The sequence below is a fragment of the Nematolebias whitei genome, chromosome 2, assembly GCF_014905685.2.
Source record: "Nematolebias whitei isolate Nwh7 chromosome 2, NemWhi1, whole genome shotgun sequence".
Classification (NCBI taxonomy): Eukaryota; Metazoa; Chordata; class Actinopteri; order Cyprinodontiformes; family Rivulidae; genus Nematolebias; species Nematolebias whitei.
Genome location: NC_056499.1, coordinates 4,707,563 through 4,725,035, shown reverse-complemented (window position 1 = coordinate 4,725,035; position 17,473 = coordinate 4,707,563). Strand labels below are relative to the sequence as shown.

At 39.0% G+C, this 17,473-nt stretch overlaps 1 protein-coding gene across 1 annotated transcript in view; it reads left to right on the top strand.

The window, feature by feature from the left end:
• Positions 1–1,610: 1,610 nt before the first annotated feature.
• usp47 (ubiquitin specific peptidase 47) overlaps positions 1,611–17,473 on the top strand; it is a 19,280-nt gene continuing 3,417 nt past the window's right edge. The window contains exons 1-25 of the mRNA XM_037689580.1: positions 1,611–1,846; positions 5,477–5,671; positions 6,962–7,075; positions 7,189–7,342; positions 7,452–7,548; positions 7,631–7,776; positions 7,879–7,958; positions 8,447–8,596; positions 8,764–8,859; positions 8,950–9,102; positions 10,015–10,173; positions 11,243–11,374; positions 11,551–11,627; positions 11,736–11,791; positions 11,915–12,027; positions 12,127–12,228; positions 12,452–12,659; positions 12,911–13,026; positions 13,141–13,260; positions 13,362–14,154; positions 15,389–15,564; positions 15,664–15,744; positions 16,251–16,366; positions 16,456–16,574; positions 16,912–17,042. Of these exons, the coding sequence (XP_037545508.1) occupies positions 1,802–1,846; positions 5,477–5,671; positions 6,962–7,075; positions 7,189–7,342; positions 7,452–7,548; positions 7,631–7,776; positions 7,879–7,958; positions 8,447–8,596; positions 8,764–8,859; positions 8,950–9,102; positions 10,015–10,173; positions 11,243–11,374; positions 11,551–11,627; positions 11,736–11,791; positions 11,915–12,027; positions 12,127–12,228; positions 12,452–12,659; positions 12,911–13,026; positions 13,141–13,260; positions 13,362–14,154; positions 15,389–15,564; positions 15,664–15,744; positions 16,251–16,366; positions 16,456–16,574; positions 16,912–17,042 (3,729 nt within the window). The 5' untranslated portion in view covers positions 1,611–1,801. The remainder of the gene's footprint in view (positions 1,847–5,476; positions 5,672–6,961; positions 7,076–7,188; positions 7,343–7,451; positions 7,549–7,630; positions 7,777–7,878; positions 7,959–8,446; positions 8,597–8,763; positions 8,860–8,949; positions 9,103–10,014; positions 10,174–11,242; positions 11,375–11,550; positions 11,628–11,735; positions 11,792–11,914; positions 12,028–12,126; positions 12,229–12,451; positions 12,660–12,910; positions 13,027–13,140; positions 13,261–13,361; positions 14,155–15,388; positions 15,565–15,663; positions 15,745–16,250; positions 16,367–16,455; positions 16,575–16,911; positions 17,043–17,473) is intronic.

Genomic DNA, 17,473 nt, shown 5'->3' with positions numbered 1-17,473 from the left:
TCATCTGCAAACTTTACAATATGACAGCCTGGATGGGTAGGTGCGCAGTCATATGTGCAGAGTGAACAGGAGGGGGCTCAGCACACAGCCCTGAGGGGAGCCAGTGCTGAGGGTTATGGTGGAGGAGGAGAAGTTGAAGATCCTCACAGACAGTGGTCTGCTGGTTAAGAAGTCCAGGACCCAGTTGCATAGGGAGGAGTTTAGTCCTAGTGTGAATAGTTTATCTATCAAGGTCTGGGAAATCAGGGTGCTGAAGACAGATGTGAAGTCTACACAGAACATACGGATATAGGAATCCTGCTCCAGGTGGGTGAAAGCAGTGAGGACCACAGAGGAGATGGCGTCCTCTGTTGATCGATCGGTATGCATACTAGTATGGGCCAGCACCTTGCAGAGCTGATCGGCACAGTCTCTCAGCACCATCCCTAGGATGCTGCCAGTTGCTTTGTGAGGATTAATCCTCCTGAAGGTCCTCCTTATTTCTGCTGAGGTCATGCTGAGGAACTCCTCTTCAGATGTTGAGGTGAGTCTGGTGCTGGGTGGTCTGTTTGGGTCTGCATGCATCTGTCCTTTGCGCTAGTGTTAATAATACCTACATGTTTGATGGGCTTGATACCTCAATACCTCATTGTTCTATTAAGGCTTTTTTACATTTTAATATTAAGCTCTAGTTTAGAGCAGATGTCCCTTTAATACTTAAATCATATCTGTGCATTTGGGCTCAAAACTTGCAAGAAAGAACATAAAAGTCTCAACATGACCTTTCCATGGACTGTTAGAGGGAACCCAGATCACTGAAAATAAACTGTAACAAACACAAAAGAAAGGCAAACATTCAGAAAGGGACAGCCTTCTTGCTGTGAGGTGACGATGTGAAATATGTTTCAGTGTTTGCTCAGCTTGTTGCTTCTGCTGCAGCCTGTGAAAAGCCAAAGCAAAATGTCTGAAAATGTAAAGTGACAACCATTAGTATCTCATTCTGTACTCCCAAATACACAACCCATGCCTTCACTACCACCGATTGTCCGTTTATAAAAACAAACAAAATACTCATTAAATAAATAACCCTGCTGACCTTTTGGAAATGAATCTAGTCAGCTTGAGTTTCAACGTCCCCGTGTCCTGATTTATTCAATAGAAAGAAGAAAATATATAAATAAAATGCACATTCATATGTCACAAGACAATTTAGAAAAAATAATGCCCTTCTGGGTTTCTAAAGTGTGTTTTTTGACTCTGAAAAAATAAACATTTGCCGTACATATTTAATCAATCACATAAATGTTTCAGTGTTCAAGAATTGTCAGATATCTGAAACTTCTTTTTTTTTTTTTTTATTAAAACTCGCAGGCTATTACATTGACATTTAAATTTTAGTAGTAGAAATGTTATATTAGAAATGTTTCATTTCAATTTTGACATTTAAGATCGTCAATATGACCCCTGGCAGTTAATGCTGCAATCTATATAAAATAACAAATTGCAACTTTCTTTAATTATATGCTACAACGTTCTGCTATACACTAGGCCGGACCGTGACGTCAAATCACTTCCAGCGAAGTCTCGCGGAGTAAAACATCGGCCATTTTTCTCCATTTATAGTTGGGCTCTGTTCCTGAATAGTGTCAGCGAGTGTTGCGATCACTTTGATAAGTCTGCCAACTTTGGACAAGTGCATTTTTGCTGTGCAAGCCTCCAAACTTACTACAAACCGAACACAAACGATGTTTGTGTTTACTGCTGCCAAGTTTTGTCGATGACATCCATGTCCGGATAGATGCTCGTCTAAACAGTCGTACAAATGGAAATCGTGCCTAGCGAGGAGAACCAGTTCGTACCCAAAGAGGTGAGGTTACTACAGGACCACGTCCCGATCCTAAAGTTAGCCTTCTGCCATTTCCCCAGGTCATTCGCGTGAATATTGGAGAAAGTTTGGCAATACTTTGGGAGTTGTGCGATCTTGGTGAGCGGGGTAGTAGCTAACTCGCAGCTAACACACTTCATACGGCCTATGCTATCTGGCTAAGCTAACAGTTAGCTAGTTTCGCTGCAACTCAGTCGGAGTGTATTTACGTTGGGAACAGAATCTTAAACACAGCTAATAGTCCGTCATTCATCTTTCATATTCAGATTTATTATAGTGCAAAACTTTAAACGTAACTGAGTGTTGCACTTGACATTACGTTATCTGCTGAAACACGACCGACATCTCCAGTGTCAACACCAGTTAGCTAACTTGCATAAACATTAGCTGGTAGGATTTGCTAAGCTAATGTCGCCGTTTTTTTTTTTTTTTTACATTTGGTTCGTGGCGATGACGCTTGCTAATTTAGATGTTGTTTTTTTAAATGTGATACACGCAGATGGCTACATAACGTACAACGACACAGCTCTGTCTCAGAAATGCGTAGTTTGAAGCTCTTTTCTGTGCAGTTTTCTTAGTTTCGGATAGAACCGTTTGTTGTTGACAAGTAAAACGTCTTCATGGCTGAACTCACAAGCCGTTTGTGTTACCTTTGAAGGTTTGTATCGGGCATGTGTTAATACTGTTAAAATGTGCTCGTTTTGTGGTTTAATGTTCACAACAAATTCAGGTCCTGGAGCAGAACTAGTTTTTTTTATTTGACCTTTTCATTTGGTTTGGTGAGTCACATAAATCTGCAGTTGTTATGTCATTAAACAGTACTGTGCATGATCGATTGTACTGCTTTGTGTAATCATTCGTGAGACTTGGATACTTTTAGCATTTGTCTGTGTTCTCTGGAAGCTGACACATGCTGAACCAGGTTAACAGGAAACAAAAGGGTAATATTACAAGGTAGTTCTTGCATGATTTGACAACCACGTTTAACAGTTCTGTTCAAATGTTGAATTGTGTACCTGGATTATTGAGCATGGACTTTATGTTCAAGTAGTTTTTAATTGTCTGGCTTTGTGACTACAAAAACACGGGTCTCAAAACATTTATTGGAGATTAAATGACAGCAGTTTACATTAACTTTAGTGTTGGACACTTGTTTTTGCTTTCAATGCATATGCTGATTGTGCACGACAATTTAGTAGATTATTTGAACATATTGCTTAGTAATAGTAAAAATAAGTGTGACTTGTGCCTATTAGGAGGAAATACACTTGGATGGTGTATTTTAAGCAAGTCAAAACATTATTTACCTGCTTCTGTTTGGATGTGTGATCTTTTAAGTGCTTTTAATTAGGCATTTTACATTTTCCTTAACCTTTTTAAGTTCACACAAATTGCAGTTTTTCCTATTCAACATAAGGACATGTACAAAAGTGCTCCTCACTTTATTTTACAACACTGTTGCAGTTGTTTAGGACGGTTATTAAATATAAGTGTAACAGTAGGTATTGTACATCAGCCCGTTTTGAATACTTGACCCTCAACATTTGAGATTTAACTTAAAGCAGTTGTCTATATTTACGTCACATGTCTTTTAAATAACTATTTTAGTGCTCCAACAATAGATGAATCACAAGATTGTAGCGTCTCGAGGTTTCTAAGAAAGTTTGGCAATGTTTACCTTATCTTTTATTATCAACAAACATTTATATCAGCAATGCTGGCAAGACTAATATAAAATGTAATACAATTGTCACTTAATGCTAGCAAGCATGTAATCAGGTGAACATTATTCTGTCACTAAGTTTATCTGATGTACTTAATGTTCACATTTTTGTTACTTTTGTGAATATTTGTTATAAGATTTGTTTTTATTTATAGATACTGATATTTATGATCTGTTAATTTTGCTCTGGTTATGAAGTTCTTGGTTTTTAAATACCCGCATTTGCAGTTAGATGTTGTTTTGTGTCAGCACCTTGTGATTATATCCAAGGTAAAAATAACATTTAATCTGATAATACACTTGTGTGCTGTCCGCTGTAGCTTCTTTAGAGGTTCCGTCAGTCACATTTTGCTAAGATCACAAACTTCACCAAGAGGTGCCGAAAACTGAAAGAACTGACTGGATTCCCTCAAATATGTCTTCCATTATCCGGGTGAATGATTTGCTAACCAAACGTATGTAAACAACGATTTATAATTAAATTTAAATTTGTCCTCAACTTGTTTTAAGGATATCTTTAAAGGTGTTTCCCCCCCCCAAAGTTTCTTTTGTTTGGGTTTTAAATTGTTCTTCATCTCAGTTGTGTCCACATGTTATTAGGACGAGTTTTGGAGATGCAGACAGAAAGTTTTTGATGAAATGAAGAGGATTTCTCAGGTGTGTGTGTGTGTGTGGGAAAGCATGGTTGAACAAACGCACCTTTTATGGTTTTTATACTCACAACGATAACCTCTTTAAATAGAAGTTGGCTCCAGTTCGAACCGATTTATCAGTCATAACAAACAGAACTGACAAATATATGATCTATGTGCTGGAAAGTTATTTTCAAATACAAATTTAATTTCTGTTACATGTTAGGATTATGAGTATGTCCAACAGTGCGTTAAATGTTTAGAATACTATATAACCATGCCTAAGTAAAATATAGCATTGAGTATGTATTTTTTTAAGTCAATAGAATCATCCAGTCAATTTTTTTTCCTGTTTTAAGTTTTGGAATAAACGCATTTGTTATTTTATAAAATATGGTCAGTTTTAATGCTGTAAAAACGTAAACGTGACTGTGCTTTAAAATAGATTTTTCTGAACTTCAGCGATGCGTTCAAATGTTACCAAATTTAGATTGTAAATATTCAGTTGCTGCTCTACAGTTCTCAAAGTTATAACATTAATAAGATTTTTTTTCATGCTACATGAGGGCAGTTTTCACAGTTTTTGTTACCTGACTTAAACTTAACAACGAACAAAACGTGATAGACCAATCAAAAAACATGAAATGTTCTGATGATGGCATGGCTTGCTGCAACTTGAAACACTGGTTCCACTGGAAAGGCACATTTTGCTGAATGTTGTCCTGTAGAATGAAGCATGAGTCAGTCGGTGTTGGCATGTTTTCTTTCATTAAAACAAACGGACATTGCGTTTAATGCAGAAGACTATAGACCACATGCTACACTTACAAGTGCACATATCCTGTTGGGAAGGAGGAATTTATTTAGTCTTTTATTGCGTTAGTTTTAATTTTTATAATTGTACATCTCTTCAGTTGTTTTGAAAGGTCTTTATAAATAAAAGTGGTGTGTAAAGAGTCAGTGAAAAAGTTAACTAGTACCGTAACGGAGGGAAATAAAGGTGAGCTGATTTTACGCCACTGTCATTTTTAAAATGTGGGGCTCCTGCATGTCACTGCCACATAAAATTATATTTGAAATATTAAGAGTTTATAATTGGGCAATGCAATATTCATTTATCATCTTCAACTAAACAAAAGTTTTTGGTGATTATTTATTACAGCATCATAAATTACTCTTTCTAATTTAGTGTTTTGCTATATAAAACTGCTATCAGAAAAAAAATGTACAAGAACTTTCATTCTTCTTGATTTTTAGATACAGAATGCAGCTGAGGAGCCCAGAGTGCTGTGTATAATCCAGGACACCACCAGCGCAAAAACGATCAACGAGAGGCTGACCCTCAACTTGCCTGCTTCCACAACTCTTTCCAAACTTTATGAGGACATTGCACACAAAGCTGGATATGTGACCGGCACGTTTGAGCTCGCATGGGGAAACATTACGGACATGGTGAGAAAATCCACCGACACGAACAGATGGTGGCTGCGCGTGAAATTGTTTTCCACACGAAAATCTTCAAAGTTCTCCGTGTAGTTGGGGATTTTAACTCGCGGGTCAGTGGTTGGGTTTCAGCGCTTCAATCTTGAGTTCTGCCATGTGCGGAAGCAAACACTGAATCCTGAATTGTCCCTGAAATACTTACCTGTGTGACTGCAGACCTGTGAAGACCTCCTTTCAACAGCATGCTGCCACAACTATTAGAATAGCACTTCCATCCATCCAATAATTCATCCGCTCATTTTCTTTAATTCCATGCAGGGCTGCTGGGAGCTGGTACCTATCTGCATTGGTCAGAATAGCATTTAATAAAAGTCACTATTTTATCTTTCCATAGCATATCAGTCATACTGGTCATAATGTAATTGTTTTTAAGCAACAGTGTATAAAAAGTATTTTTATAAACATAGTGCAGCTACACACATTTCAATGAGTCTCATCTTTAAAAATGTAGTTAGAAAACGTTTCGCAGCGTATGACCTACTGTTCTTCAGCCAGAGTTGTGTATTTTAGGAGCAACAAGCAAAAATAGTTTTTGAATGGAGCGAGGAGTTGTAACGGACGAACAAATGGTTCCGTTTGTTTCTTCATTTTATTTTCACACCTGGGAAAAAATGAAAGGGTCCGTTTTAAAATTAGTGCTTAACTGTAGTTTGGTTGAAAATTCATGGCAGCATCATCTGTACCTTCTACGGTAAGCTCAAAATTAAAGATTTTTGACATTGCAATTTTATTTAATTTTTTCCGAGCCAGCAGTTTAGATGAACGGTTTACTTTTTGAAGCGCGCTGTAAAATTGTTTCCAACAAGGACCAAGAACTTTTGCTTGAATCTCAAAGAATAGAAGTTTGTTTTCGTTGTTTGTACGCAATATTCCCTTTTCTTATATGAGCCCAGGCTAATCCTGCTGCTGACCCAGGCCAAAGCCCAAGTGCTGTGCCTGTTGTTATCTCACTGAGTAGGTCAGTGGATTAGGCTACTGCAGCACTTGCTTGTCCTCAGCTTGCTTGGTGAAAGACATCTATGCAGCGTCACATGGTGACTTCAAATGGCTTTTTTTTTTTTTCATGCTCATGAAGACATTTGTTTCTGAATTCAAATAGAGTCTGGATATTTTTGCGAATTCCTCATGCTTGCATTTTACAAAAGGTTTTTACTATTCTAGTTGCAATTTTTCTTGTTTTTCGTGGAAACTTTCTATGTAACTCGTTGGGTTTTTGATTTACTCTTCCTTTTTTTCAAGGCGCCCCTGGAACAGAACAGTGAGATGTCCCTCTCAAGCGCTGGGTTCCAGCCTGGTAAGAAGAATTTTCTTCAGCTTACAGATAAAGACGGAGAGCAGCCGCAGATTGCATCGGTAAGAGATACAATATTTAAAACCAAAAATATTCATTAAACAATTTGAAAACCTTCAGTTCTTTTTAAAGATGAGTGTGGAAATGACGGCTAAAGTTTTCTTTTTCCGTGCAGGATGAATCAGGAGCAGCGGATAGCAGTGGGCTGGATGACAGCTCCCAGGAGCAATTTATTGGACCCCTACAAAGAGATGGTAGTGCAGGTGGCAGCGGCGACTACAGCAGCCCATTATACTCCTACTCATCTATCCTCAGTAAATCTGAGACAGGTGAGAGTTAGCCACCTGTTGAATATTCACCTCCACTGCTTTTATACAATTTCAAGTTACCTGTTGTATCTTTCTGTATAATTCATTAGTTTCTTTTGTCCACCTTCAGGTTACGTAGGCTTGGTTAACCAAGCTATGACATGTTATTTGAACAGTCTTCTGCAAACGCTTTTTATGACACCAGAGTTCAGAAATGCACTCTATAAGTAAGGAACCGCCATCATGTCTTTCATTGTGACGTTTGTAAAGAATAAATGATAAAATCCTTTCATAACTGTGCAACTTCAGCTGGGAGTTTGAGGAGTCGGAGGAGGATCCAGTCACCAGTATACCATACCAGCTGCAACGGCTGTTTGTTTTGCTGCAGACCAGCAAGAAACGGGCCATTGAGACCACCGATGTGACGAGGAGCTTCGGTTGGGATAGCAGTGAGGGTGAGTTTTTAGTCTCTTGTGATCAAAGACACGTGGTTTCTCTGCGCATGTGCTTCTCCATTTTACAACTTAAAAATGTACTTTGTTTTAAATTTTCATTAGCTTGGCAGCAGCATGATGTCCAGGAACTGTGCAGGGTCATGTTTGATGCCCTGGAGCAGAAATGGAAGCAAACAGAACAGGTAACAGGAAACAAAATGTTTTTTTAAAATTCCAGTCATAGATTTTCAGAAGATGAATAAAAGCCTAGTGTGAAAAAGTGAAATGGGCCACAAAACCCCAGGGTTAGGCTTTTTTTCTTCTTCTCATCTATAAAGTGACTTTTATACTATCAGCACTTGGTTCAATGTTGGTATTTGCAACAATCTGGTCTGTACATGTGACATAGTGAATGCACCTGTGAACTCTAATAACTAGAAGTCACTGCTCATACATTTATTCCCTCTATTTTCCAGCAAAACAAAACTGAAATAATAATTTAACTGTTTCTTTTCATCATTCTTATTTTATCTTAAATTGTACAAGCATCTCATAAATAATTTATAATTTTTATACATTGATTTTATATGGCTTTATTTAGCACATGAAAGCAGTTTGTGGGGGAAAAAGCCCAGAATAAAAATGATGATGATGATGATGAGACGTGATTGTCACGCCACTGTATCTCCAGGCTGATCTGATCAACCAGTTGTATCAAGGGAAGTTGAAAGATTATGTGCGCTGTTTGGAGTGCGGCTACGAGAGCTGGAGAATCGATATTTACTTGGACATCCCTCTTGTGATCAGACCTTTTGGAGCCAGCCAGGCCTATGGGAGCGTGGTACGTTTGTCTTAACGTTAATTCCTTTGAAAATTTAACCCATTAAAGACTGTTATTACAGTTTCCACTTAGTTTACTCTTCTCCATTTCACTGTTACTTCAAATTTATTTTAACGCATTTATACTTTAATTTAAATAACCCTAAAATTGTTCATTTGTTGCTGCAGGAGGAGGCTTTGCAGGCATTCATCCAGCCTGAAACTCTGGATGGGCCCAACCAGTACTTCTGTGAACGCTGCAAAAAGAAGTGTGATGCTCGAAAGGTGCCCGTGCTGAAAACATGGCGACGACGTGTTAAAGGAATACAGTGTCTTCTGCCCATCTAATTATTTATTGAATATTTCTTTCCCCAGGGTCTGAGATTTCTGCACTTGCCCTACCTGCTGACATTACAGCTGAAAAGGTTTGATTTTGACTACACCACTATGCATCGCATTAAGCTAAACGACCGCATGACTTTCCCTGAGGAGCTTGATATGAGTCCATTCATCGATGTAGAAGATGAGGTGAGAGCAGCCACATCTCTGATTTTATTTAAATTAGTAACTCATAGTGGATTTACTTTTTGAGCAGTTAAAATGTGATTATTTGTCATAATAATTTGATGGACAGAAGCTAACAAGCAGTCACGGGGTTAAAAAGTCCAAAAACACATAAAACATCTAACAATGTTTATACAGCATTAATTAAAAAAAAATCTGTCTTATGAAATACTGATTTTTTTTTTTTCTATATTTTTAAGATTAAATATGAGACACGGTTAGAAAAGTCACTTTGAAAACGTTGAGCACTTGACTTGTGGAAAAAGTAAAAGAAACTTCCAATAATTCAAAATCTTGGCCACAAAGCCTCAAACATTTTCTAAATGTTTTTGGGCTAATATTATTATTTCTGTCATTGTTCAAACTTCATTTTATAGTTGTGATTCTGGATTCAATGAGCCTTTTTAAAAAGCAGAATTATTTAGAATTTTATTCATTAATCAAGCAACTTTTGTGTTAGTTGGCCAGTAATATAAAACAGCTGGTAAAATTTGTGAATTCTTCTACTTGATGATATTCAGGCTTAAGTGTGTTAAAGTACAAATAATTCTGTTTTAGCCATATTTTAGTTAGTGACGCTGACGGAGGCCACTCTAAAGTGTTACCTTGTTGTCTGTCCTGTCACTGATACCAAGCTCTGTTTATGCCACACTGGTGCCACAATGGTTTGTGTGGCGTGGCCAGGGAAACGATAATCAGCATTCATCGTTTTCTGTAGGTCTTGATCTGTCGTATTGTGGTTCTGCCTTATCTTGTGAAACATTCTGCCGTGTGCTTTTGAGTTTGTCTCATTAAGGCGACACATAAAAGCTTGTTGAAAATGGTCTCTCGTCTTTGTAACCCTCTCCTATTTGCTCTAAAATACCTCCTCTCCAGAAGTCGCCTCAAACAGAGAGCTGCACTGATAGTGGTGCAGAGAATGAAGGCAGTTGCCACAGTGACCAAATGAGCAATGATTTTTCCACTGATGACTGTGTGGACGAGGGCATCTGCTTGGACAGCACTAGCAACACAGAGAGGGCGCTGAAGCCAAAGGTAATCATCTCTCGCTTTTTGGTAAATGGATGTTATCCATTTACTTGGTTAGTCAAGACTGTCCCTGAATGCTCCTGAATAGTGAAACATGAGTGGAAGGTTTGAACAGGGACAAAACTATGTTGAGCCTGGATAGTCCAAGTCTTTTAATCTGGCATACAATCCATGTTATAGCAGATGTTTAGACTGTGTCATCAATTTGTAAACAAAGTTGTTCATTTTGTACATTTTTATCACTCGGACCTGGCGCAAATAAATCAATGGACTCGTGTTTTATTCACGTTACAAAGCCCAACAATTGTTAAACAAAATGGCAGAAAAAAATGACAAGTTTGCTCTTTATCCTGGCAGCTAAAAACAAACGGGTGATCTTGGATTTCAATAATCTATAAAGAAATCTGGGATTGAAATTGTGGATAATGATTCTGACTTTAAAAATTATCTTTTGGCTAAATTTACTGTCATACGCTTCAACTCCATGATCCTTTAATGTAGAAAGACGTAAAACTGACCTTTTGCAAATTATAAAAGTAGTTTTTAACGGGGAGTGGTGGTACAGAGGTTAGTGAAGGTGGGCCTGTGAGCGGAAGGTCGCCGGTTAAACTTCCCGGACCGACGACATAAAAATGTGGGTGGGAATGGTGAAACCCCAACACCTGCCTCCACCCCTATTTGCCCCACTTTGAGCCCTTGAGCAAGGACTTTAACCCCCATCATCTGCTCCCCCGGCGCCCTAGATGGCAGCTCTGCTCCACACGGGGGGCTGTGGTAGCTCGGTGGTCCGGCGTAAAAACAATCAAGTCTTCATGCGAGTTACTTCGCTGTGGCGACCTCTGAAGAAGGGAGCAGCCGAAAGAAGAAGGAAAAAAAGTTTAGTTTTTTATGCCGTTTACCCATCTGTACCTGTTGTACCAGTGTTGTTACAAGACACAATCCCCCAAAATGCTACTACGTAGTTGTCTTCCAGCAGACGTATTCTGCATGTGTGCAGGACTCCAGTAATGGCTAAGCAACACCAAAATTGTCAACTTGGTTGGAGCGTCTGTTTAAAAAGTTTCTTTATTTTCAGAGCTTGCTGACTTTTGAGCTGTTTTCTGTCATGGTCCATTCGGGAAGTGCCGCAGGTGGTCACTACTACGCCTATATCAAGTCCTTCAGTGATGGTCAGTGGTACAGCTTCAATGATCAACATGTTAGTAAGGTAAGCCTCAGCCTCTTAATTACCTGTTTTATTCTTTAACAGAAATCCACTGATTTATCCACGTCATGGTTACTGAAAGCCTTTTTATGACTTTATGTGTATTCTGTAAATAAATGTTTATTATGTTGTGACTTTTAGAAATGTTTAAACATTTTGCACATTTCTGTGTGAGACAGATCACCCAGGATGATATTAGGAAAACATACGGGGGTTCCTCAGGGAGCAGAGGCTATTATTCCAGTGCCTTTGCAAGGTCAGTTGTCGGATAACCAAGATGCTATTATTTTGTTTTCATGTACATCTTTGTTCAGATGGGATTTGTATATTCTTTGCAACTGCAACACATATTTTCTCTCAACAGTTCTACAAATGGATATATGCTGATTTATAGACTGAAAGATCCCTCAAGGAACGCAAGTAAGAGCCTCATAATTAAATCGGCATAGAAAAGGCCATTTGCTGCTGACTTTAGTCACGTAGTTGGGTTAAAGTTTGTTTATTTGATTTTATATGTGAAGTATTTCTGTGTCCTTTCTGCAGAGGTTTTAGATGTGGAAGACTTTCCAGAGCACATAAAGAGTCTGGTTCAGAAGGAGAAAGAGTCTGAGGAGCAAGAAAAACGCCAGAGAGAGATTGAGCGCAACACTTGCAAGGTGCACGTCTTTGGATCGGTCTGAGCGCGTGCGTTTGAAAACGGGGCGGTTCGCACGTAAACGTTTTATTTTAGTCAAACTTGCGATCTCTCTCTTCAGATCAAGCTTTTCTGCATGCATCCTGTAAAGATGATGATGGAGAGCAAGTTGGAAGTTCACAAGGACAAAACGCTGAAAGAAGCAACAGAAATGTCCTACAAGGTCTTGAGTTGTTTCTGCTTTTTTCCTAGCTTAGTTTTGTGTTTCACCAACAACCTTATGGTTGTGCTGCGTGGCTGCAGCCAACTCTTGATTAACAAACGTGGTAATGGGACTGAGCTTGTGCATTCAGGCTCTCGTTTCTTCCCCACGTGACCTTGATAAAAGAAAAGCTGAAGAATTTCCACTTGGGTTTTTGTGATTATTTGTGGGTTCTTTCCCTCAGATGATGGAGCTGGAAGGAGTCGTTCCTCTGGAATGCTGTCGCTTGGTAAAATACGATGAGTTTCACGAGTATCTGGAGAGATCGTACGAAGGAGAAGAAGACACTCCCATGGGGCTCCTCCTCGGAGGTGTCAAGTCTTCATACATGTTCGACCTGCTTCTCGAGTCTCGCAGGCCAGAACAAGTGTTCCAGCCTTACAAACCTGGAGGTTAGTAAGCCGCTTGTTTTCAGATATTTACCATTAATAAGAATGTTTTTACGTTTTATGGATGTGCCTATTAAAGGTGCTGTTGTGCAAAAGGTATAACTAAACCATAAATGTGATTATTGTCTTTGGATAGCAAAATGTATTGTAGGACAATCTTGACGGTTAGAAACGAACTCTTTTGATTAGTGAATATAAATGTTAGATTACCAGGCCAAACATTTGTAAGATATGTTTTTTGTAATTGTCCGCAGAAGTGATGGTGAAGGTTCATGTTGTGGATCTGAAGACCGAGTCCATTGCCTCTCCAATCAGTGTTCGAGCATACTTGAACCAGTCAATCACTGAATTCAAACTGCTCATTGCACAGGTTTATTAATTCTCTCACTTTTACACTGCAAGTTATTTCACCTGTGTAACGATAACAAAAAAATTCCCATGACGATGTGTAATTGTGTCTGAGCATTTTGCGTGTGTTTCCCAGGCTACAGGGCTTTCTGCAGAAACCATGCGAGTAGTCTTGGAGCGCTGCTATAATGACCTCCGGCTCCTTCATGTTCCAAACAAGACGCTTAAAGCCGAGGGATTCTTTAGGAGTAACAAGGTTTTAGTAATTGCGTTCTAACAACTTGAAACTTAAAAATACTTCAAAAAAGTATTATACACAAGTTTATATGTTGACATATTTGTTTTTATTTTCATCAGGTGTTTGTAGAGAGCTCTGAGCTGTCGGATCATCAGGTTCCTTTCTCAGACTCGCTCTTGTGGAAGCTCTTGGATCGTCACGGGAATACGATCCGACTCTTTGTCTTACTGCCTGAGCAGTCTCCTGGTACCCTGGCTAACAGAACTGTTTGCCAAAAAGTGGGAGAAGACTGCGATGGACCCTTTGAGGGTTCAAAAGACAACAGGAAATCCGTAGAAGCTATTCTCGAGGAAAGCACCGAAAAATTAAAAAACTTGTCTTTGCAGCAGCAGGGGTCCAGCACAAGCGACAGCCAAAAAAGCTCGGATGCCAGTGACTTTGAGCACATCGAGTCTCCGATCCAAGAAGCGGACTCGAACGCTTCGCTCTGCGTGGCTGCAGACAACCGAGAGTTAGAGAACCGGATCAAAGCCACACCCAGCGGGGGCGCCTCATATGACACCGAGAACCAGTTTGCCTGCGAGGAACGGTCGGACTCTGAGGTGAACAATGATCGTAGCACGAGCTCAGTGGACAGTGACATTCTGAGCTCCAGCCACAGCAGCGACACGCTGTGTAACGCAGACAGCGGCCCCATCCAGCTGGCCAACGGCTTGGATTCACACAGCATTACAAGTAGCCGACGGTCCAAAGCCCACGAGGGGAAGAAAGAGACGTGGGACACTGCTGAGGAAGACTCTGGAACAGACAGCGAGTACGACGACAATGGGAAAAGCAAAGCAGAAGCTCAGTACCTGTACTTCAGAGCAGAACCTTACGCTCAGGAAGAAGCTTTATGGGAAACACAAAAATGTATAAACCTTTTTATTTATAATTAAAAAATACTTTTCTTGTTTTAAAAAAATGTATTTCAATTTTAATTACATTTTAATTGTGGGTACATACATTTAATTCAAGCCCATACGTGTTCACTAGCTAGAATATATATATATATATATATATATATATATATATATATATATATATATATATATATATATATACAGTAGTCCCTCGCTACTTCGCGGCTCGTTTTTTGCAGATTCACTATATCGCGGTTTTTCAAAGTTAGATTGGACATGACACAAATGGCTGATTAATGTATGAGCCATGGGTTGTTTATTTAAAATTAATTATTTTAAATGATTTTGCACGTGTGTGCAGCCCACAAGTGAAGAGAAAGCTCATTCCTGCAGCTGATCAGCTGATCTCCTTCTCTGCCTTGCGCACACATTTCTCCTGCTGCAGCTTTTTGAAGGGTTAACCCTTTGCTGTCCAGATGAACCGATCTAATTTGTCTTCCAACTTAAAACTTAAAGTATGTCACATCGTAAAATCATCATAATCACAAAATACAATTGTTAAAAAGTTATTTTTAATTATTTTAGAACTTCTGTGTTCAGTTGTTGAAGTGTGATTGATCAAAAAGTAAATTTCTGCTCCGTGCTGCAGAGCTGAAGCTGTGTGACATCCCTTTGGTGTCCTGCTGCTCTTCTCTACAATTTAAATGTAAATACTGTAACATTTTAAATAATCAATCCATGCTGCATGGATTGATTATTTAAAATGTTACAGTATTTACATTTAAATTGTTTATGTAAGGAGGGAGATTGGGAGAACAGGTGATGGATGTGATTACAGCCTGGCACATGTCCTGACAAAGTTTACTGAACTTGAACTACTGTACTCCTACTTAGCAGTTTTTCACTTATCGCGGGTCGACGTGGTCCCAAACACCTGCGATTTTCTATTAGTGCTTAGTGTATTCTTAGTTTAGTGTATTTCTTAGTTCGTCTCGGATCTTATTACTATTTTCCTTTACAATTTGTATATTTGTTGGATGTAACTGGGATCCTATGTACTTAGTTTCATTCCACCTCGTGTACCACATGTGATGTGAATGACTGTAAAAAACCTTGAGTCCTAAACGAGGGACTACTCCATACCAGCTAGTGATAAAAGAACGTTTGACAATCACTTCAGCTTTTTTCTTTTGGTGGATTTGTTCTGACAAATTACAATTTGTGTGTTACGTGATCATTTTCAGGCGTGGTGGTTCATGTGGACAAGAGAATAACGTTGGCAGCGTTCAAACAGAGGTTGGAGCCTTACGTAGGTGTGATGTCATCCCAGTTCAAGGTGTTTCGGGTTTATGCCAACAACCAGGAGTTCGAGAGCGTACGTCTCAATGAAACACTTTCGTCATTCTCCGACGATAACAAGGTCAGAACAGCCTGTTCAGGATATATTCGTTCACACCAATAGTTTATATGAGAAAGCACTTACGTTTAATATGTGACGTCTTTTCTTTGTTTATTTTAGATAACCATTCGACTTGGAAGAGCTCTGAAAAAGGGTGAATACAGAGTTAAAGTGTATCAGCTTCTAGCAAATGAACCAGAGGTAAGACCCGGGCACACATTTTCTCAATACGGTTGCACAGAGTTGTAAAAGTGAAAATGTTGCGTTGCCATTGTTTATGTCCGTACGATGACAATTTGTTCTCAATTAATCCGTCACTCGCATGAGATGCACAAGTGGAGCAGCAAGCAGCTATTCAAGCATTTGGGGAATTGGTGTTGATGTTCTAACATAAAATGTTTCATATGTGGGTAACTGATTTTAGGGGCCAGAACAATGTCTGCATTGTCCTGCTTTACTGTCATTAATTCATGGTTGAAGGCCTTTGAGCAAGGCATCATTCCCCCCTCAGATGGAGCTCAGGGCGTCTGTTGACTTTCTTTATTGTGTGTTTAGTTCAACACTTTCATGTGTGCATAACTTACGGTTTGGTTAAATGAAGTCAAGTTATTGTGTTTACAAACGGGCTGGCAAAATAGCATATACTGTATATGTATACACTGGTATATATATTTATATATGTTTTAATTGTGTTTTTTTGTCCTAAGCCTTGTAAATTCCTTGTGGACACGGTGTTTGCTAAGGGCATGACCGTCAGACAGTCCAAGGAGGAGCTGCTTCCTCAGTTAAAAGATCAGTGCAAGCTTGACCTCTGCATCGACAGGTACAATGATTCTTGGATACGTTTTTAACCGAGTCACAATATCTTAGGAGAAAATGTGTACAGAGTTTTATTTTTGTTTCTGTGTTTAGGGTTCGCCTCAGAAAAAAGACCTGGAAGAATCCAGGCACAGTGTTTCTGGATTACCACGTCTACGAAGAAGACATCAGCATTTCTTCCAACTGGGAGGTTTTCTTGGAAGTCCTTAATGGTACTAATACATCTAGTTTAAATGAAACATCCTGCAGTTTCTTCTAAATCAACTGAAAATGCTTTATGCAGATTAAACATGTGCAAATGAACATAACATTTTAAGTTAGGAAAGTGGTGTCTGATTATTACAAGTAAAAAAACAAACAATTGAGCCACATTTTCAATGATTTGTTGCTTTTGGAGATTCAACACAATATTGCACTAATGAAAAAATGTCTCGCCGTTAAACTTCATAAACATCTGGGAATATACGCTCGGTCTGTAGGAGAATGCAACACATTGCTTTTGTTTTAGGTTTAGCATGGCTGGTTGATCCATTGTTTGCCATTTTTCAGAACCAGAGAAGATGAAGTCCATGTCGCAGCTGGCCATTCTGACTCGACGGTGGAGTCCGGCTACAATGAAGCTTGGTCCGTTCCAGGAGGTGATTCTGGAGAGCAGCAGTGCAGACGAGCTCAAGGAAAAGGTGTTACTTTGACATTGTTGTGACATATTTGGTTCACGGTGTTTAACGTGTAGTTTTATGACATCAACATTTTTGTAAGAGAATAAGAACATAATGTATTTTCATGGGACAGAGGTGTGTATAACTAGTAAAACTTGTTCAAAGGCAAATCTGACTTTTTAAAATGCACTTTAAATAGGAACAGTTATTTATGAAATGAGTAACTGACAACATTGTGTTGCAAGTGGAAAACATCATTTTCCTTTTCTAACAGTCACATGTGTCTCCATCTGCTGGATGAATGAAAGATGGCAGCTTCCAAGCTCACGCACTTTCACACACCATTTATCTCGTATACACTCTGTGCTAGTGGTGGGCGATATGGCTCAAATATAATATCGTGATATTTCAGAGCATTCTGACGATAACGATAAATTTTGCGATATAACCCC